The 23119-nt window shown below is 43.4% G+C and overlaps 1 protein-coding gene across 14 annotated transcripts in view; it reads right to left on the bottom strand.

The window, feature by feature from the left end:
- Positions 1-23119, bottom strand: part of MYCBP2 (MYC binding protein 2) — a 445111-nt gene that overhangs the window by 253500 nt on the left and 168492 nt on the right. For all 14 annotated transcript variants that reach the window (XM_050946493.1, XM_050946502.1, XM_050946519.1 and 11 more), the window contains 3 exons: positions 12037-12162; positions 11818-11945; positions 6580-6671 (listed from right to left, as the gene is read on the bottom strand). In XM_050946493.1, the coding sequence (XP_050802450.1) occupies positions 6580-6671; positions 11818-11945; positions 12037-12162 (346 nt within the window). The remainder of the gene's footprint in view (positions 1-6579; positions 6672-11817; positions 11946-12036; positions 12163-23119) is intronic.

Raw genomic sequence — 23119 nt, 5'->3', positions numbered from 1 at the left:
TAGGTCAGCATACATTATGCTATGAGCAACAGTCAGACCCCGTCAAAAACAGGTGCTTGCCTGCAAGCCAATGTCCAGTACATGAACTCAGCACCAATATTAATAGCATTGCAAAAACACACTGAATATGTAAACACATTCCAGCAGAGCAGAACTAGAACACACCAACGTAGCATACGATAAAATAATTTGACAAAAATGATGAATAGAAATATTTTATCTGAAACATCAAGAGCAAAGTACAAGGGCAGGTAACAAACATGTCATGGAACATGTAAGATGATCCGTAAATTGCTTATCCCAGATTGTTTGTTTCAGTCTATAAATGTTAGGATATCTTGCTTTAACCCTTCATCTGGCCTAGGGGGCAGTGGAAAGTCCTGCCACAGACTGAGCTGGTCCATTGTCACCATCATGTGTTAGTGTACCTGTAAACACTGAGATAATCTAAAACAACTGGGACACCAGCAAAGTCTGAGGAAGACTGTGCCCAGGTAGAGAAACGTTTCAATTTAGCTCCATAGCAACTCCTGGCGGAATCTTTCCTATTTTGATTAAGAATGATTTGAACAGCTGTTGAACAAGAGTATTCAAGATCTGATGTCCATTCAAACATCAAACCACGAAGTGAACTGGATTTCGATAGGAAGGCAGTAAAATCTGACATCCCAGAGTAAGGATATTTGAGAAGGAACGGATCCTGACATGAGGACTGACTGACATTCTCAGAAGGTCTGGGAATGAAAATGATGTGGGCTGGTTGAGTACTAGGAGAATGACTCTGACCTTGTCCTGAAGGACCTTTCTCAAGACCTATGGTAGCAGGTAAGTGGGCAGAAATGCATATCTGAATTGGTCTGTTATCTATTACGGCAAGAAAATATTGCCCTGAGAGTCATGGCTCATAGCTGCTCTGGAACAATAGAGAGACAATTTCTTCTTTGTTTTGGGTGTGAAGAAATCCCACTGAGGTGCTCCCCTCTGACTGAATCTCTCACTCAGGACAGAACCGTGTATTTCCCACTCGTGGTCTGCAGAAAAAAGTGTCTACTCAGGTTGTCTGCTACAGAATTTTGAATACCTGGAAGGTAAGTGGCTTAGATAGTGATGTGGTTTCTGATGCACCATTTCCAAAGCCTGACTGCTTCTATGCAGAGGTGAAGGAATCTTGCTCTACCTTGTTTGTTAATATAAAAAGCCTTGTTCTGACATTACTTGGACAAGGAGAGAATGAATGAATGGGAGAAAAGCCCTACATGCCACACAGACTGCTCTTAGTTCCAGCAAGCTGATGTACTGTCTGGCCTCCTGTGGAGTAAGGACCTTGTACAATGTAGTTATTCAGGTCAGTCCCCCAACCGTAGAGGGATGTGTCCATTACTATGGTAGCACTGTGGGTGGGGGCGCTGAAGAGGAAGCCTACTCTCACTTGATCCAGGTTCGATTACCAAGTAAGAGAGGCAATGACCCTTGTGGGTACCGTCACTCTGGTGCTCATGTGGTCCTTGTCTGGTGAGCAGACAGATGGAAGCCAGGCCAGTCGGGATTGTAGATGAAGCCTGGCAAATGGTGTCATAAGTACATGAGATCACGTGACTCAAGAGAGAAAGGCACACTGACCATAGTCTTTGGCGACTAATCCGTACTATTAGATTGTTCATTAAAACAGAAATCTTTCTGTGGGAGGAAAGCTCTTGCTGAAAGGGAATCCAGTGTGGCTCTAGAGGTTAAAACAGACTTATTTAATCACACAGACACCCAAGGCTGCTAGAAGATGGAGTGGGAACAAAGTCACTGATCTGTCCTACTAGGACCCAATTGTCCAATTAGAAGAAAACTGTGCAACTCTGATGTCTCATATGGGCTGCCACCACAGAGAAAACTTTAGCAAATATTCTGGGTGCTTTTGCCAATCCAAAAAGAAGGGCTATGAACTGGAAGTGTTCCTGACCTATCATGAACCAAAGGAACTTTCTATGGGACAGATGACTATCTACATGAAAACAGGTGTCCTTCAAGTTGAGAGCCACAAACCATATTACCTCCTGTGGAATTACTGATATTAGTGTAACCATCCTGAATTTCAACTTTGGAATAAAGATGCTGCATTTATGAAGGTCTCAAATCGGGGTCTCTCCTGTGTCTTTTTTGGGGAGGATTAAGAAATGAGGGGAATAAAAGCCTCTCCACATGATACTGAGGTGGTATTCACTCTATTGCCCTTCATTGGAAGGGAGAGTCTGCCTCTTGTTGAAGAATCTCTTCATGAGAGTCATCCCTGAAGAGGGGCCAGGAAGAAAGTTTGTAGAGAAGGGCAGGAGAGAAATTCAATGGAGTAACCTTGATAATTTCTAAAATCCAACTGTCTGTGGTGACAGAGTTTCAACTGTGGTGGGAAAAAGTGAGAGATGGCCCCCAAAGATAAGCAGGAAAGAAGTGGGTGTCATCAGTAATGGCTGGCAGTTCTCAACAGACGCACCAAAGAGTGTCCTGGGCAGGTGGCTGGGAATGGGCAAACGTCGTGGCAGCAGAGGGAACTGAAAAGTGAGGTCTCTAATTTCTGTCATTTATGAGGAGTCTCAACTGGACACTGATGACAGAATGTTTGTGGAGGAGGCAGCCTGGTTCATATACCTGCCTGTGATTTTTTTCTCTTCAGGGTCGGAGTACAAATTCCCAGGGAGTAGAGTGTAGGGCCTCATCCATCTTCCTGTTAAACAAATCTGACTCCTCAAAAGGTAGGTCACTTTATGGTGTTCTGGACCTCTGCAGGGAACCCGGAAGATTGAAGCCAAGACTTACACTTCATACCTAAGCCAGTGGCTATGCTTCTAGATGCTGTGTCCACTGCATAAGTAATAGCTTATAAGGATATTTTTTCCTCACTGGTTTAGCTTCCTTGATGAAGGATTGAAACTGAACTCTGTCCTCAGGGGAAGCTTGTCTTTAGAGTCCAGCAACCTGGAGCAACTGTTAAAATAGTATTTTGCTAATGAGGCCTGAAAGTTAGCAATATAGAATTGTAGGCTTGGGGGGGCGGCGGGGGGGATGACCTCTCTTCCCAAAAGGTCCAACCTCTTTGAGCCCTTGTCAGCTGGGATGGTTTTCTGATGTTGTGACATTGGTCTCTTCATGACTGCTTATACCAACAAGGAGTTGGGAACTGGATGGGAGAAAAGAAATTTGGCTCACTTATCAAGGACAAAATATTCTCTCTCAGCACCTTTGGGTGTGGGTGTACAAAGAAACTAGGGTATGCCAGACCACTATCGCTGGCTCCAGGATAGCCTCAGTAACAGGGAGCACATAGGCTGCAAAGTTGGAGTTAGAGGTCCTGGACCTCCTCCCAGAGGATCTCAAGTTCACTGGCTATCCTTCACAGCAGCTCCTAGTACTGTCTATGGAGCAGTGGTGGGGATAGTGAGGATAGAATAACTGCTTCATCCATGAACAAGGATGAGATTCCAGTCAGTACCTGCGGATATGGATCAACATCCTCCACCTCATACTCTGACAGATGCCAAGTAGGTGAGCTGTGGCATGACTCAAAGATGGATCCAGGGCATCCACCATACAGGTCCCATGGGTGCCAGTAGGCTAAAGAAGGGGTTAATTGGCTCAGGGGGACCCTGTGGAAAGCATAATTGCAAGGAGGGAGTCTGGATCTCCTTAACTGTGCCAGGACTGTGACTAGCTGGAACATATGATTTGTCAGTCTGAAAATTGCTCTCTCCCTATTCGAGGGGCAGTCAGTACCAAACGGCAGATGTCTGCCCAAGGGCTGGAGAAGAGATCTTCTGTGTCACCAAACAGTTTCATCCTCTGGTGTGGAAATGGCCCTAGGGAGGATGGGCCAAGAAGAGAGGGGACTGAGAATAAGGAAGGAAGATATCCTCCGGTGAAGTATAAATGTCCAGATGTCTCAGTGTTTGAGGCATTCTGCTGAATGGGACCAATGATTCCAATGTGCCCAAGAGTTCACAGTTGGGTGATTCTTCAAAGGAAGTGCCTGGTACTGCACAGAAGACAGGTCCTGGACTGATATGGTTATGTTCACACAGCAACTGCAGCTGGTTCTTGCCAGCTAATTCGGGCTGGTGAGGCTCGGGCTGTTTTATTCCTATGAGGTGGGAGGGTCCCAGAACCTGGGCTCCAGCAGTTTACATAGCAATGAAACAGCCCCAAAGCCCAAGCCTGAGTCAGCTGGCATAGGCCAGCCACAGATTTTTCTTTGCTATGTAGACATATCCTTAAAGCCCATGGATATCGATGCCTGAGGGTTTTCAGAGGTCCCAAGCTCTTACGATCCATGAGCAAAGGCTCACCCAACCTGGATGGGATCAGGAAGGGATGTCATCTTTTATGACGAGACTTGTACAGTGATCTGTCCTCATGATCATGAGAGTGCAGCCTACTCTCCAGGGAAGCCATTAAATGAGGAGTCCTTGGGCTTAGCAGCAGTAGCCTCCACTCCCAAGCTTGCGCTTGGAGCAGTGCTGTTTAATTGATTAGGGGTTCACTAATCATCAAGTGCATCTGACAGGAAACTGGGGACCTAGGACTCAGACTAGTAGGGGAGACATTATTGTGTGAATTGGTGCTTATGTTAAGTGTGATAGAAATTTTGCTTGGAGAGTACGGCCAGAGGGGTTTCCTTTTTTATTATTATTCTACATCAGGGGTCGGCAACCTCTGGCACATGACTCGCCAGGGTAAGCACCCTGGTCGGCCGAGTCAGTTTGTTTACTGCAGCGTCGGCAGGTTCAGCCGACCGTGGCTCCCACTGGCCGTGGTTCGCTGTCCCAGGCCAATGGAGGCGGCGGGAACCGACGCGGGCGAGGGATGTGCTTCTCTAAAGAATATTTAGAAATAGGAATTTATAAACCTACTCTTAAAATACTACGCATAATGCATGCCCTGTCACAAATCTAAAAAAACTAAGATATTATTAAAATTAAAATTCAATAGTTTGCAAAAGGTAGTAAGAAACAAACAGGATGAATATTACTTAAATTGTATGATTTGGATACTTCCAAATATATGGCGAAATAAGATACCTCTGAAAAATGCTGAGAGCAAGAGAGAGACACCCAGAAATAAAATTTTAGGAGGCAGGACAGGTGTGAGCAACTAACACAGAAAAAGATTCTGTAACTCTGTTGAGCCAAATTTGGTTTCTTGTCTGAAAGATGAATCAAAGCAACAATATCTTGGTAAGTGTGCAAAGACCATGTGGAAGTTTAGCAAATCTCATTAACAGACATTGGTTAGAAAGCTAGCTACTCCAATTGACTTGGAATGACATTCAAGGTCTAGGTAACTACATTAAACTGTGAGAAAGGTAGTCAGCCAGGTATTTAGACACAATTCCCCATGAAGAAAGCAAAATCGACTGAGTCAATATCAAATGAAACAGAAAACTGGGTGTGCTTTTGAATAGCTCCAACAGACCCCAGAGAAAAGCCTAGGAACCTTTTCAAATTACATTTATGGAAAAAAAGTTCACAATGGGGAGGAGGGTTAACTGAAAAATATTGGCAGAATAACTGATTGTTCATAGTAGGACAGTCCCTACATTTGGCAAGTATTTAGGAATTAGCAGCTCCCCTCTTATTTGAAGAATATAATGTAAGATTAATTATCTTTTAGACAACCTCATTATCTTGATTTGAAGCTATTACTACCCAGTGACTGTTTTGTTTTGTTATTAAAAATGGGAAGTGGATTGTTTTAAATCCATTCAGTATTTCAATAACCCAAGGACAAGTTATAGGAAAGAATCTTGCCTATATTCAGAAAGTACATGAAAGGCCAAAGCAGCTGCAATTGAACTTTAAGAAAAGTTGTTTTTCATTCACACGGACAATAAATAAGGCAGTCAAAGCAGTTTTTTGTAGAGCACTTTCTATTTGCAATTATATGCCCTCCTGGTTACACTCCTTTTCAGTATCTAAGTACAATTTCTGTTCAAAGGGAGGCTGAATATATCACTAGGTAACTGGGCATGCCAGAATCCAGACTTAAAGGTACAGATGTACTTTTGGAGGGTGAGTTGAGTTGAGTATTGTTACAGAAATGTCTCATTCCTAGTTCCTTAAAATGTGTGTAAATTCATCCCTCCTCCCCCTGTTAAAAAGTCTCCCAATTCCAGCTGTCTTGATATTTCAGTGAAGAATGCTTCCTTTTTCCCCACTCCCAAAATGGATCAAAGCACAATACAATGTAATCAGTTCAGAGAAATGTATCAATACATTCCACATTTGGACCTTCTAGCATATATATATAAAAAAGTGCCCTTCTGCTACAGCTGTGTTGGTCTGGAGGAGGAAGGCTTTCACTTTTCCATTTGATATCTCAGTCTCCCTACAATATCTAAACAGGGGTTTGTTTCTGGTTTTTTGGTTGCTATGTTCACTGTTACCTTTCTTTTTGTTGAAGATAATAAATGCAGAACCACATGTTAGAGAGTCTAACAACACAGATCACTTAGCATACCTTCAAAGTATGTTTAAAATGCATACCAAAACAAAACTAACAAGACAGTAAGCCTCTTTAGAGAAAGTAAATAAAATGATTTACCTAGCAGCACAATCATATGCCAAGACATCAGTTTCAGCAAGAAGGTCCCCATCAGTCTCATGATCTCCCCCATCTGGACCCAATTCAAACAACTGCAAAAATAAAGTAAAATATTTCTCCATTTTTACAAATTTCATTCTACCATTCTCATTTGCTTGTCATTCTTTCTTGCCTCTCTCTATAGCAGGGGTCGGCAACCTCTGGCACGCGGCTCGCCAGGGTAAGCACCCTGGCTGGCCAGGCCAGTTTGTTTACCTGCCACGTCGGCAGGTTCGGCCGACCACGGCTCCCACTGGCCACGGTTCACTGTCTCAGGCCAATGAGGGCGGTGGGAAGAGGCGAGGGATGTGCTGGCCGCGACTTCCTACCGCCCCCATTGGCCTGGGACAGCGAACTGCGGTCAGTGGGAGCCGCAGTCAGCTGAACCTGCTGATGCGGCAGGTAAACAAACTGGCTCAGCCCGCCAGGGTGCTTACCCTGGCAAGCAGCGTGCCAGAGGTTACCGACCCCTACTGTATAGGAACACTATTGAACAGTGTACTACTATTAGTAAATATAAAAAAGAACAGGTATTTATGTTACAGTAACTGTAGTTTTTGGAGTATGCATCTATGTGGATCCCATTCTAGGTGATTGGCAATCGGTTTCTCATCTAGAAAGTGGAATTGAGGAGTCTTATCTGCTAATAACTAATGACTATAGTACTGCCTTTCCGAACCTGGCTTCTAATCTTGCTGTCAAGTCAAGAGCATAGTATTTAAAGGAGAAAATTACCCCAAAGCAGCTGTTTTGCACATCTCAGGCATGGGGATATTTCTGAAACATGCAGAAGAGGCATCCTGAGCTCTCACTGAAGAAACCTTAATGTTTGGTAGAAGGGATATGCCATCCACATGACAGATTCATACACATTGGGAAATTAATTCTTTAGCAGAGCTATTCAGACTAACAAAAAGATGGGAGGCCATGTAAATAGTGAATATAACAAGGGCCTAGAAACATCTAAAGTATGGCCTTTTCTCTCTCCTGGACAAAAATGGAATTTTGGAAAGAAACCTTTAGACTAATTGCTTGGTTTCAACTGAAACGTGAAACAACTTTGGGAATAAACTTAGAATGAGGTCTCAACTCCACCTTTTTGATGAAACAATACAATTAGCCATGAAAGCTTGGCGTTCACTGACATATCTGGCTGTTGTGATACCCACCAAAAAGGCCATTTGGAGAGTAAAGTGGTTAAGAGAACATTCAGAGAGGGGGTCCAAATTCAGTTGCCTGAGACCTGCAAGGAAAATGTTGAGATCCCAAGAGGGAGGGAGCTCCCTAACTGATGGGGTAAGTGTAATTCAACCCTTCTAAAAATCTAGAAACAAAGGTGGGAGAATACAGAGCATGACTGAACCAGAATGTGGCATACTGAGACTGCTGCAAGGTGAATTTTGATTGAACTAATGGAGAGGCCAGAGAGTTTTAGTTGCAGAAGGTAGTCAAGGATCTTGGGGAAGGGGCCTTCAAAGGGTCATGGTCATCCTGGGTTGTCCAGACAGCAAATCTTTTTTCACTTTGAGGAGAACTAAGAGGATTTCTTATCCCTGTAATGAACAGGCTCTTTAGTAGACCTTAGCCAGCCACATCCAGACCCAATCTGTCCCCAGCTCTGTGATGTTGTTTGGACAGTCCTGAAGTGATACAAGGACAGAGAGCTGACATCTGGAGAAAATCTGTTAGCCAGAATTGTCTCTGTCAGTGAGAAGCTATCAGGATCAATGTATCCGCATCCTGTCTGATTTTCCCTATTACCCAGGGTGCCAAGGGCATCCACAGAAACGTATATAAGACCTCAAGGGCGTGGTATGAGAAATTCATCTTGAATGGATCTTAGGCTCAGGCACCCACAGAGCCACAGGCAAAACTTTGCATTCTCTCTGATGGCAAATAATTCTGTGATAATATTCTCCACTCCTGAAACATCAGTGAGGACGTAGCTCTTCAGAGATCATTTATGACTGGTGACACATTGACTGATGAGAAAGACTGCTAACTTGTTGTTCCCTGGAAGACCACCAATTGTGGTCATCCCATTAAAGTGACACCATGATCATTTTCTGGTTGTCTCTCAGTGATAAATGGGCAGCCCTCTGCCTGTTTACATAATACATTGCAGATGTGTTGTATATAAGGATCTGTGTGACAGAATACTTTAAAGCTAGAGGAATGCCTTGCAGGCCAACATAACTGCCTTAAGTTCCAGGATCTTTATATGGAGTCTCATCCTTTTTGGAACATATTTCATTCATTTAAAAGTGGTGTAGGGTGACTCCCCAACTTGTTCCTGGAGCAACTGAGACAGGTGTCTTTATAGATGGATGTGTAGAGAACATTCTGGGCATACATCCACCAGTTTAGAGATAAAAAGATATAAGCTGGGACTACAACATGTGCATGTACTTGATGTTTTTAAAGTTGATACACAAAGCTTAGACAGTTCCAAAACAGATGTAAGTAATGTCCGAATAGTAATGTCACATAAGTGAAAATCAACACATTGGCTAAAAGTTTGAGACAGGTTTGTACTGGGGTTGATTGGACAGAATGGAATTTCTCTTACAGAAGATGTGTATTTGCCATTCTGGAGGTGATCAAAGCTCCTATGAATTCTACTGTCTGTGATGGGTGGAGTGACAATCTGTTATAGTTTATCAGACCCAGCTCTTTGAACAGATTGAAGATGGTGTTCAAGACTGTGGTGATATCTTTCTCCTTCTGATCAGCCAATCATCTAGATATAACTAGACACGAATGCTTTGATTTCTTAGATATTAGCTACAGCATTTAATACTTTCTGTACTGTGGCTAGATCAAGTGGCTGTACATGCTTGAGGAGAATGACGGGCAGATGGAGCATCAGTCAGGCACATGGCTCTCACTGACAAGACAAACAATGGCTATGATCGTCTGTAAAGGGGTGAAACAGTCATAAGACAAGCACAGGGTTTAAAGTACAAAAGATTTGAATCCACCACTGAAGAGGTTTTGGCACAAAGCGAAAAATTAATTTTTGTTTTCCTTCTTCTTAAAGGAATTGAATTTAAGGCAAAGTTTTAAAAGAAATAAAGGGGGAATTTACAGGAAAATAAAGCTATAGAAAATGTGCTAGGAAATAGCAGGCAGGCACAGTTTGGGCCTGCCTCACTGTCATGTACAGTAAGAGGGAACTCAAAGATGCTGGCAGGTGCTCTGTCCATCATGCCATCAGGTGAAGAGGTTCTGAGGCATGCAGGGCAAAAGTGCGACCCAAAATACACTGCTGTTCAAAGATTCTGATTTCACATGCATGAGGCATATGCACATCTCAAGAGTGAGCCACAGAGAAAAATGAAGAATCTTAGCTCTTACTGATCACTTGTAGTTCTGATTCTCTGCACCAATCCTAGTCATATGGCTATCCAATTTGTTTATATGGGCACAGTTTCAGTTTTCCCCACTAGAAATGTTGTTAATCAGAGCCTGTAAATTTCCTTAAACAGAGCCTCTTAATAATCCCACTTGTTTGAAAGATGAAGAGATCTCAGGCAGCATAACTAAGTAACTGATGGCATGTGAATGACATACTGTGAACCAGAAAAAACAGGTTTTAAGTAAATTAGATAATCTAATTTGTTCCTTTCCTTTCAACATCCTCTGAGGCATGTCTGAAATCCCAACAGGAATTAATAATTCACCAATATAAAAAAAAAAATCAGTGAATGACAAAAAAAATCATGAATGACAACTCAGAAAAGTATGACCATCTTGAAATCTGGATTGTATGAAGTTACATTTGCATTTGAGTAAACCCATAATAGAGAGTAATATTTTGAGTAACTCAATGAAGACCTAGAAAGTGAATAAAAATGGTTTGTGCCTTTTTGCTTCTGTATAGTAAGTTCTTTTAAACAGTTGTTTTTCCTGTCTGCTTTTTTCCTTTAAAATATCAAGTCTTTTCTTCATGATACATTAATTGAAAATCAGTAATTTCAATACTGACATCAGTGGGGCTACTCAGTGCGTAAAGGTAGTCACAAGCATGTTTCTAGGATCGGGCCTTAAGATCGTAATCTCTTTCCGGCACAGATGGTATGGTCTGTGTGTGTCTGCATAGGGCCAGATCAACTTGCAGGTCAATGAAAACATTTTGACGACACAGAGTTCTTTTGTCATGACTAGGAAAGAAGATGGGACTTTTTGGACGTTATCACATTCTCTTTCTGGAAGCTTACTATTGCAGCTTTGATAAGGAATGGATGGGTTCCAGAAAATTCTGGAAAGCTTTTTGGAGAACCTATGTTGTCTCCATTTTCACATAATCAAAAAAATCAGGAAGAATTATCATTAGAAAAATCGCCTGATTTTACTGCACAATTTAGCAAATTAATGGCAATTATTAAACGCACTATTTTAACGGAGTGTTGCCCTCAATTGCCTCCTTTTGGAATAGTCTAGTACTCAACAAAATTTTGTTTATAGTTTTTACCATGTTTTAGTTAGATGGCAACCTGTATAACCAAGCCTATTATTTAGGTTTGAGGAGCCTTCTGGCAGTATATTTAATAACACTGCACTGAGGGCTTATTTATTTATTGGGGTGGGTGCGACAACATAAGGGTCACCCATTCCCAGCTATAAGTATGACAGCATGCTCTTATTCAACATTAAAGTTTCTAGTAGCCCAAGCTGTAATGTCTAAGAAAAGAGTATCACCATATCACCACCTCTTCAAAAATACTATCTGAATTTTCCTTTCATATTGAATGATACAAAAATCACTTCAATGAACAAAGTTTCTAATCACTTCACCCACCATCAATGAAGAGCTCCAAAAGTTAACAGAAATGCTACTTAGAAATTAAGGACAAGTGGTAAAGCATTTAATTTAAATTTGGCCAGGACCTTAGTGCCAATTCCCCTGTTCTTGAAAAAGTTGCATAAGATTTTAAAGATGAGTGCCAAACTCTCAGTTTTATATCTCCCCCATACTACAATCATCATGAGGCACTGAATCAATATTGCCTCAATGGGGAGCCTGATTCATATTCTTCTGTGGGTTTTTTTATTTTTTGATGGACAGCTTTTACAATTGTACAGCATGGCTCCTTCCACTCCATTAGTATAATCATCATTAATAAACCTTATCAATTCTAAATTACATTTCTAAACTCAATCTTAAAACAGTATGTTTTGAAAGAGATCATCTCTTACCTTTATTTTAGCAGTGTATTCACCCCTACCTCCAAAAAGGCCAAGACCACCAAGTAAAATGTCAGTATCGGCATAGAAGCGGATAGCTTCCACTGAATGGGCTGAATAACCCCAACCTCCTCCATGACCTACAAGGAACAAATAAATTACAGATCTATATAGAACCAGATTTGTGTAATGAAAGTCAGTTTGTGCAGCAAGATTATACTGAGTACATACTTTCAAATCTGTTAACCACGCTATAATCTTCCTTGGAATAAACTTTCATTACCGCTTGAGTCTCCTCCTCTGTGTTTGCTACACCCATTTTTAAGTCCTGCATAGCAGCCAATGTATCAAGACAGCCTGAAAGAAAATAAAAAGAAATATTCAATTTCTGTAACTGGATACCACAATCGACGGAACTATGATGAAAAGCTGAATGCTCCTAAAGAAAACAAGGTATCAGCAGCACCATCATCTTTCCCCTCACCTACATAAACGTACTGTAGCAGAAGAATAGTACTTTGCGTCCAATTACGCTTGAAGAAGTCACTGTGGTGAAATAAATAGCCTTACCACTGAAGACAAATCTCTTTACTAAGAATGTGCTCTCAACAGACTAAGAAATATTTGACTAAACCTGTTATGTGGACAATGGCATACAACCTCTCAACAACAGCCTTACATACACATTCCTCCCCTGGTGTCAGGTATGCTTTATCTACATAAGTGAAATGAAGAGCTAAAGCAGAAGTTTCTCACCTGACTATCAGTCTCTACATATTCTTATCAAATGGGTCAAGATTCAACAGTAAGATCAGGATGGAGAAATTACATGTAGAAAACAGATTAGCTGTAGGAACAGGCATCCTAGCTGAAGTTAAGTATAGCTCTATGCACTTTTTAATCCATTTGAGAGAGCCTTTGCTTAGAAATAGAGCTGGTCAGAATTTTTCTGGCAAAATTAAGTTCTGTAGGAACATGCTGATGTGCTAAAGTGAAATATTACAGGGTCAACAGCTCCACGGCTGGAATCTTGTCTCTGGGTAAGATGTCAATAAGAGATCTGTTGACTCCACTGTAAAAGTACATTTTTTCCAGATTCATGCTCTTCATGTGAAGATGGCAAACTGTCTGAAAACATCAGGTGATGACATGACAGTAAATCCTATGTTTTCATCATGTGAGGGGATATCTACATTATATCCATCAGCAGATTTATCAGTGTCCTAAGGGACATCCTCTTCCAAAATATCCCATATCCTAGTCTTCCACTGTGGATGTGTCAGGTTCCTGAAAGGGATAGCAAGCTGAACTTGTATAATCTGTAGGTATCAGAACAGTCAATACTAGTGCCAACAGTTGTGGTGCCTTCACTAGTGCCACAGAAGTAGACACATCTCTTCTAGAGTGCGAATCAGATGATGCCCAGGGTTTTAGCTTAGATGCTTCAATAAGGGCCTACATTGACTCTTGTATGAAAGGCCATGTAAGCACTGTATAGGATCTTGAAGCATCTCCTTCCAGGAGGCAGGCATCTGGCAGAGGGTGAAAAATGGGCTGAAATGTACTGAGACACAGCACATGGCATTGGGGACCCATGAGCCTGCCTTAGAATGCACCAAGGCTGTTCCCTACTACTTCCATAAACATGGAGAATCTGGCCAGAGGGCTGAGAAATGGGATGCGACTGCAAGAGAAGGATACCAGGATACATGCCAGAAGTACTAAGTCATGAAGACACAGTGTCTGGATACTGGAAGAAGAGCGCGATCCTCTGACATCAGTGCCAACTCTTCCTGCACAGATTCATTTGGCAGCAGTGGCTCCCAAATTGGGATGCTTGGTGTAGAAAAGTGGGTATGTGCTTTATACACACACACACAAACACACACACACACACACGTTCTCTCATGCCAAAATGTTTCCTCTCCTCATTTTTGAAAGAAATTTTGTGGAGGTAGAAGTCAGAGCTAACAAGTAGGGTTGGCACTGGTATAGAAGCAGAGTCTGTACCTTTTCTGGGTGGTCCTGATACCAACGCAGAAGCTGGTGCCATCAACGTTACCATTGGTGCCAGCATCAGGTTATGGGAGCTTCTCTTGGATATGGTGTTGCTGAAGGGTGCTGACATGAGATAGTGACTCTGGTAGCAGGCAATGAAACTAAACCCAAATCCTTCAGCCAACTCTGATACCAGCAAGTGCCTCATAAGCACAGAAGGCAAGGACCTCAGCAAAAAATAGGGATGCCCTGGGTATAAACAAGATTCTGTTCTGAGGGAAGATATCTTGGCTTCAGGGTCTCAGAGGACTTAAGCCTGTAGCCTCAAGTCCCTGCAGGTAATTGGCTTGGCAGCTGCACTGCGGAGAAGGATATGGGAAATGTGATGGATCACAACCTCAGCATGAGTTAATGCGATGCTGTTGCAAAAAAAAGCAAATGTAATTTTGGGTTGCATTAACAGAGGCATGGCATGCAATTCACAGGAGGTGATAGTACAGCTCTACTCAGTGCTGATTAGGCCTGAACTGGAGTATTGTGTCCAATTTTGGTCACAGCTGTACAGAAAAGATGTAGAGAACTTTGGAAAGAACCTAGAGGTGAGCAACAAAGATGACCAAAGGGATGGAATGCAAGCCATATAAGCCAAGGCTGAAGGAACCAGGTATGGTTAGTTTGTAAAAGAGGAGATTAAAGAGGGACAGCATGCCTTGAACCCCGCCAGAGGGCAGAAGCCACGAGCTCCCCTCCCTGCAAGTCTGTTACACGGAGAAAGGGGTGGGGACAGTGAGCCCCGGGAGCTGCACTTTAACTGTAAAAGATCTGTATGCAGCTCATGAGCTGCAGTTTTGCCACCCCATCATACAGTCTGAGCTGCATAACACAAACCACAGAACTTCACCCAGTAATTCCAGCATCATGCTCATATCTTGTGGTTGAGGTGAAGAACATTTTTAGAAAGACATCTGATCTTTATTTGAAAGTTTCAAGTGATAGAGAACAAAAAGACCCATTGTTAAGTTGTTCAAATGGTTATCGTCATGGTTAAAAATGGTTATCCTCACTTTATTTTCAGTTTGAATTTGTCCAGCTGGACACTATTATCTCTTTTGCTTGCCAGATTACAGAGCCTTCTATCAAGGTGAAATTCTGTTTTACCTGTGAACTTTCATTCTAAGACCCTCCATATCAGACAGTTGTCAGTCAGCATGCCCTATCTCATTCAACTGGTGTATGTAACACATACAAGGTTCGTGCACACGCGTGTGTGTGTGTATATAAGGGATCTCATTCTTCCTCTGGAATCTGCTATACCATCTTACAGAGGGTAACTTTTACTCTGGGTCTTAAAGGTACTTCTGAAGAGCAATTTGGGGGCGGGGAGAATTCCTGTCCTTGGGAGGTTGTGATAAACAACATTTATTCTGTATTTTGTAGATTGTTCAAAAAACATTTCCAAGACCATTTTGCATTTGCTACTCTAACCATTTAAGTAGTTCACTCACAGCCTAAATCTTGATAGCATCAGCAGTAAGACTGAAAAGGGGGACAAACCCATTTGATTTGATTATCATTAATAAATATGTTTGGCAAAAGGGCCACAAATGTGTTTGGAAAAAAAGGAATCAAACTCAAAAACTTGGAAAGCCACCAGACTAATGGTATGTCTCTATTACCTGCCAGATTGGCGGGTAGTGTTTGATGTATCGGAGATCGATTTATTGTGTCTCGTCTGGACATGATAAATCAATCCGCTAATTGACGCCCGTACTCCACATCGGCAGGAGGAATAAGCGCAGTCAACGGAGGTGCCGCGGCAGTCGACTTGCCACCATAAGGACGGCCAGATAAGTCAAACTAAGATACTTCGACTTCAGCTACGTGAATAGGATAAGATACAGTTTCTTAAATTGAGTTCTATCCATAATGCTGTCTTCATAATAGTATTAAGGCATAAAAGATACATAAATAAGAGTGCTTTCCAACAGCCTGAAGGCTATAACTGAAGGGAAAGTTACTCGCCCTGTGCAGTAAATGCAGTTCGAGATGCGTGCGCCCAGGGGTGCCCAACTTCAGATGTGCTTACACCCCATGTACCTTTGATCAAAAATATTTGGTAGCAGTCCTCATTTGACCTGCACATGCACTCTACATTTCCTTGTGCCATGCACCAACACTACATAGGCCTGTGCAGCCAAACTGCCTTCAGTTCCTTCTCCATCACAAAGTCCCCGAAGGAAACTCTGAAGCAGAGGGGAATGAAGGACTGTAATAGAGCATTCATGGGGACACACATCACAAAGAATCCCAGTTACTGCACTGGGTGAGTAATCTCTCCTTATCTGAGTAGTGTCCCCATAGGTGCTTCACTTCAGGTGACTACCATGGAGCATTCACAGCAGGAGGAGGGGGCTTTGGAGTCACGTCTAAGACTAACAACAAGGCTGCATTTCAAATGCAGCATCTGATCTTGAAGACTAGACTATCGCACAATTACTAGAAAAGGTACTGACATCCAAGTTACAGGCTTACAAATATCCAGAACCAAAACATGTTTGAGCAGCACCACAGAGGTAGAGAAACACCTCTTGGAATGGGCCAACATCCTAAGAGGAGACTGAATGTCAGCAGATTTGTAGCACTATATAATACAATCAGGAACTCCCCTGGAGAATCTTTGGGTAGAAACTGCTGAACCTTTAGACCTATCCACAATGGATACACACAATCTGGGTGAGCTTCTAAATTACCTCGTTCTGTCCAGATAAAAGGCTAATGCCTTCGTACCATCCAAGGTGGGAAATGGACTGATGAGGTTTTGGGGGAAATATCAGAAGACGGATGACTGGGTTAATATGAAAATCAGACAATAACTCGGGTTAAAGTTTTAGAGATGGACAAAGAAACTGTGTCCTTGAAAAATACTGGAAATGGGGGTCCACCATTAGATCTCTTATTTCTTCAACCCTATGAGCAGAGGTAACAGACACAAAAAGGCAGCCTTCATAGATAAATTAATGAGGGAAGAGGGAACAATTGGCTCAAAGGGAGGATTCATAAGGCATTTAAATACTTGATTTACATCTCAAATTGACAGTGAGTTCCTTAACCCTGAGGGGGGAAATTACCCAATCTTCTGAGAAACCTCATTTGTGGGATGAGCAAAAAACTGAATCCTTCAATCGAGGAACAAAAAGCTCTTATGGCTGTCAGGCATACCCTGATGGAACTCAAATAATCCTGTCTAACTCTAGAAAGTAGTTCAAAACAGTCAAGAGAACTAGTGAGCAGGTGGAGAACATCTCTGATCACACCTAATGCTGTATCTTTCCCATTCATGAAGGTAAGTGAATCTTGTGGACTCCTTTCTACTGTTCATTAATACCTGTTGTACCGCCTCAAAACAGGAAGTCTCTAGGCCTGTAATCCATTGAGGAGCCAAGCTCTAAGACGAAAAATCCTCAAGTTGGGATGGAACATTCAACCACCATCCTGAGAAAGGAGATGAGGAATGGATGGAAGAGTGACTGCGTGACAAACAGCTGGGTGAATTAGGAAAGGATACGAGATCTGCCTGGGCCATGTGTGAACTATTAATATGAATTTAACCTTGTCATACCTGATTTTGTTCACCACCCTCAGAATCAGGGGTGGTGGAGGAAATGCATATAGAAGGCATGGAACAAAAAAGGTGTCTCCCAATAAGTGTCTCCCTCTCCTGCCCCGCAACAAAAATATTTGCATTTTTCTTATAACAGTGGCAAAGTCTATTTTCAGAACTCCTCAACTCAGAAATATTTGATTGAGCATTCAAGAGTCCCACTCCCATTTAGTCTTGGGAGGTGTCTGCTGAGGTAATAGACATAGGTATTTCGTACCTGGGAAATACGTAGAAGTTACTCACCTTATGCAGTAACAATGGTTCTTTGCTAACTGTACCCCTATGGGTGCGCCACTGTAGATGTGTTTGCATCCCTTCACTGACTGAAGAACTTTAGTAGCCGTGTCCGTTAGGCCTACACATTCACTGTCTCTCCTTGAGCCCCACCACTAGGGTAGTTACTCTGTACGGGCTAACTCCACTCACTTCCTTCTCTACCACAGTCATTGCCAAGAACTCCAAAATAGAGGGGAGGAGGGTGGGTTGTGGAGCAGAGAGTGACATACATCTTGAAGAACCATCGTTACAGCACAAGGTGAGTAACTTCGTCATGTAGTGTCCCTATAGGTGCTCCACTGTAGGTGACTCCCAAGCAGTATCCCCTCTGGAGGGCAGGGACTTCGAAGTCAATTCAAGTACAGGTGACAGCACTGTGGAGTCAAAGATGGCAAGGGAAGCAGAGAGTTTCCAGCAACCACAATGTTCTGTGAAGGCGTGGACTCACGCCGTCGCTCTACAGATCTCTGAGATAGGGGCATTCTTGAAGGAGGCAGTGGATGAGGAAATTGACCTTTTGAAGCCTGCATGAACAGTACCTGGAGGGGTCATATTGCAAACTTGGTAACATTGTCTAATATAGTTTGGAAAGCCTTTTGGCTGATATTGCCCAGCCCATAATGGAGAGGAAAAGTCTGGGGGACTTCCTGAAAGCATTCATCCTGTCCAGGTAGAAGGCCAGGACTCTTCTGACATTTAGAGTATGTAAAATAGCTTCTCTGTTGTCTCGGTGAGGCTTGAGTTAGAAGGTTTGAAGATCAATCATTTGGTTCAATTTAAGGCCATCAACCAAGAACGGCAGCTAGCAGCAAAGACAATGCTAAGGTCTTCCCTTGACAAGGCCGATACTGCAGCCAGATACATATCAACGGCGGTAGTGATGCGACATGCCTTTGACCACCACCTGTTGGGCTTCCCAAAGTAGTTGCAGACAAACAAAGATCTTCCCTTTGAGGGCACTGAGCTCTTTGCAGAGAAATTGTTCACGATGCAACTTGGCCAGCTGCTCAGTAAAATTGTTCAGTTTCAAGTAATTCTCGTAATCATATTTTGCCATAAGCGCTTGGTAGCTGGTGATCTGAAACTGAAGCATGACCAAGAAGTACATCTTCTCCCAAATGAGTCCAAATGCTTCTAATCCCTATAGTAGGGAGTGGACCTCATGTGGTGTTGACAGCCATGAGAACTGACAGCGTCCACTACGACAGAATTGGATGGAGGGTGGGAGAAGAGGAACTCTGCTTCTCTCGCAAGGTCATAGTATTTGTCTACCCGCTCGCAAGTCTGTGCAACTGACGCTGGAGTCTGACATATGGTTCTCGCAGGGTTGAGAAGGGCCTCCTGATAGAGAGGGATACTTTTGAAGAGGAAGATGAGTGAAGGATGTCCAGGAGCTTGTGGTGCATATCCTTGACTAGCTCCAAAGTCCTGGACATCATGGCTAAGAAAGTGTGTCTCAGGGGCTCATGGAAGGGACTAGAAGCCCAAGAGGCATGGGGGTGGTATGCAGCCCTGGGGTCCCAGTATGGACACTTGGTTGGCGGTGCCTATGGATGGGCCATAAGAGGACGGCCGTGGTGGACCATCTGAAGATATGTCCAGTGGCCCTGTTGGTATCAGGCCCCATAGAGGGTTTGGAGGGAGTCCAGAGATATCCCCTCCTCTGAGTCTGCACTGCAGAGAGGGGGAGCATTGCAAGGCAGTAGGGGAGACTACTGTGCCAGGCAAAGACTTGGTGCAGAAGTCCCAGTGCTGAGGAGAAGAGACTCAGCATGTCAATTACATGGAGGTCCCTGAGCTGTCGGAATTTGGTGGTGCCGACTGACTCAGTGCCACAGTAGTGTTGAGGGAGACAGAGATCTTGTTCACATCGGCCATTTAGGTACAGGATGAGGCGTCAGTACTAATGGGACATCATGTACCAGTGGTGCCTTCGAGTATTTGGTCCTGTCCTTCTCTTTGGGTGCTGTTGACTCTGTGCCCGTACCCACTGGGTCTGTGGGCACATCAACAGTGCCTACAATGGATACTTGGCCTGTCTCGGTGCTGATGGTACCAAGGCTACCAAGCATGTTGGGAATCATTTTCGGATTGCTCACAGTTCGCTGTGGGGACTTCCCGTCCTCCTTTTTGACTTGAGAGAGGCCGGCGGCAGATTTTTTTTTTACCCCAGGGCCCTTGGATATTGTGGGATGCGGGGAACACTCATGTCTGTGTGGAAACTCCTGGTACAGGTCCAGAGAAGGTCTGAGAGCTGCTTTCATGGATATAATCCTCTTTCTCAGTTCTCTGTCCTTGGGAGACCGAGGCCTAAGCAACTGACAGAAAGTGCACTTTTGAGGAACGTGTCCTTCCCTGAGACAACGAATGCACTGTGAATGCATGGTATCTGTGATGGGGATACCCTTGTTGCAGGAGAGGCACTTCTTGACACTCGGCAAACCGAGCACAGGCCATTGGGGAAAGAATGGCCCCCAAAAATAAGGATGGAAATAAAATAAAATAAAATAAAATAAAATCCCCGCGGGCTGACTAGTCTTGTGGCGGGGCACAAGACGAGACAGTGCATGTGCGGACCTAATGGACACTGCTATCGAAGTTCTCTGATCTGCAGCACAGGGACGCAAACACAACTACAGTGGAGTATCTATAGGGACACTACTCGAAGAAGCAGCAGAGTTTAGGATGCAGTTGCCTAAGCACAGTTCCAGAGTTTTATTGCTTCAGCACAAAGAGAAGAGAAGGCAATCTGACCCCTCCCTATCAACTGATATAGAAAATGCAAACTATGTTGTTTGTCAAGAGCCTTATGGACTTGTTTCCGATTCAAGTTAGGAAACAGACAGAGGCACTCCTGACTGCCTCAACTTGTGAAGGCTGAAGTGCAAGAGTGCCTCTTGGGTTGAACATTTGTCCTGAGTGGTACTGGCCCCAGATGTGCTTCACAATCTATCAGTGATGCATCTGTCATTATGGTGATGGAAGGAGGAGTTTGAATGAAAGGAACTCCTGCATGGATCCTGACTGGGACTTTCGACAAATTGAGTTGTGGAAACAATTCTGACACATCAAAGTGTAGCCTACCACAAAGCATCAAAAAGGTACATGCTGCCATGTATCCGAGCAATTGCAGACAATTTTTTTGTGATGTGTGTGGGTTGGTTTGAATCTTTGAGATTAGACCTATTAACACCAGGAATCTGACTGCAGAAAGGTAAGGCCTGGCTGATATTGTGTCTAAGGAGGCCCCTATTTGTTGTACTGCAGTCCAAGTAAATTTCTCAGTGCTGAGCTGCAACCCTAGCTTGTGGAACAGAGACCACTCTTTGCGATAAGAATGGCAAACCTTGTTGTAAGATTGGCCCTTGTATAGCCAGTCATCAAGATAAGGAAATAGCTTATCTCCAATCCCTGGGTATAATTCTGTGACCACTGCTAACACCTTCGAAAAAATCCTTGGGGCAGAAAAGAGGCAGAATGGGAGCACTCAATTCTAGCAGTGATCCTGACCTATCAGAAACCAAAGGAATTGCTTGCAAATTGGAGGAATCACATATGAAAAATAGGTGTCCTGAAGGTCAAGAGTCAAAAACCAACCCCCCGGTTCCAAGGATGGAATTATTGCTGCAACAGTCAACATCCTGAATTTTGGGGATTTCACAAAGTTGTTTAGGGGGTCTTAGATCTAAAATTGATCTCCATCCTCCATTCTTTTTCAGGGCCAGGAAATAGTTGGAGTAGATGCTCTTCCCACTGTGCTGAGCTAGAACATTTTTACAGCTCCTATATGCAAAGGAGGGAATCAACTTTCTGCCTTAAGAAAGGCTCATGAGAGAGGTCCCTGAAGAGGCGTAAGAGGAAAAGGAGGTAAAAACAGATGGAATGCCCCAATCTTGTAACCTCCTACATCCATTTATCTGATGTAATCTACTCCCAGGCAAACTGAAAACAAGAGATGTGGTCTCCAAAAAAGGAGGAAGGAGGCAGAATGGTGCACATGCAGCTCAGTTCTATGGGACTGTTTCAGGACCACGACCAACTTATCATAACTGCCACTTAGATGTTGATGAAGAAACAGTCTCTTCTCTGATATCGTAGTTTCTTTCTGAGTGCTTCACAAGGTCTCTCAAAAGTTGGAAATTATGTGAGGCAGCATCTCTGTGCTGTCTGGGATTTACTAAACCTTATTTTGTACACAAGTGTGTAAATCCCAAGAGATCTCAAGGTGGCTCTAGAATGCTTTAGGGCAGAGGTTGGCAACCTTCGGCACGCGGCCCATGAGGGTAATCCATTGGCGGGACACGGGGATGTGCTGGCCACTGGTTCTCGCAGCTCCCATTGGCCTGGAACAGTGAACCACGGCCATTGGGAGCTGAGGGGGGCCGTGCCAGTGGACGGTCAATGTAAACAAAATGTCTTGTGGCCCGCCAGTAGATTACCCCGATGGGCCGCATGCCGAAGGTAGCTGACCCCTGCTTTAGGGTACGCAAGTATTTGTCTTTGGATTCCGCAAAAAGTTTGACACTATCTGTCATAAACAGATAGTAGGAGTTAATAGAACAGAAGGACTTTATATCTCTTTTACCTGTAAAGGGTTAACAAAATCAGTGAGCCTGGCTGTCACCTGACCAGAGGACCAATCAGGGGACAGGATACTTTCAAATCTTGAGGAAGGGGAAGTTTGTGTGTGCTGTTAGATTTTGGTTGTTGTTCACTCTGGGGGCTCAGAGGGACCAGACGTGCAACCAGGTTTCTCTCCAATCTCTCCGATACAGGCTCTTATATGTCCAGAATAGTAAGTACTAGGTAGATAAAGCGAGTTAGGCTTATGTTTGTTTTCTTTATTTGCAAATGTGTATTTGGCTGGAGAGTTCAAATTTGTATTTTGCTGAAAGGATTTTTATTTGTACTTGTATACTTAGGCTGGGAGGGTATTCTCAGTGTCTATAGCTAAAAGACCCTGTACCTATTCCATTTTAAATTTGCAAAGATAATTTTTACTGTTTTTTTCCTTTCTTTAATTAAAAGCTTTTCTTGTTTAAGAACCTGATTGTTTTTTTATTCTGGTGAGATCCCAGGGGACTGGGCCTGGATCCACCAGGGAATTGGTGGGGAGAAAGGAGGGAAGGGGGAGAGAAAGGCTATTTTCTCTCTGTGTTAGGATTACTCTCTCTCTCAGGGAGAGTCTGGGAGGGGGAGAAAGAAGGAGGGGGGAAGGTGGATTTTCCTCTCGTTTTTAAGATTCAAGGAGTTTGAATCACAGTGATCTTCCAGGGTAACCCAGGGAGCGGCAACAGTGAGGGAAAGGGTTTACTTCCCTTGTGTTAAGATCCAGAGGGTCTGGATCTCTTGGGAGTCCCCGGGCAAGGTTTTGGGGGG

The sequence above is a fragment of the Gopherus flavomarginatus genome, chromosome 1 (assembly GCF_025201925.1).
Source record: "Gopherus flavomarginatus isolate rGopFla2 chromosome 1, rGopFla2.mat.asm, whole genome shotgun sequence".
Classification (NCBI taxonomy): Eukaryota; Metazoa; Chordata; order Testudines; family Testudinidae; genus Gopherus; species Gopherus flavomarginatus.
The sequence above is the reverse complement of the archived record's forward strand: the minus strand, read 5'-3'. Positions and strand labels throughout refer to the sequence as shown.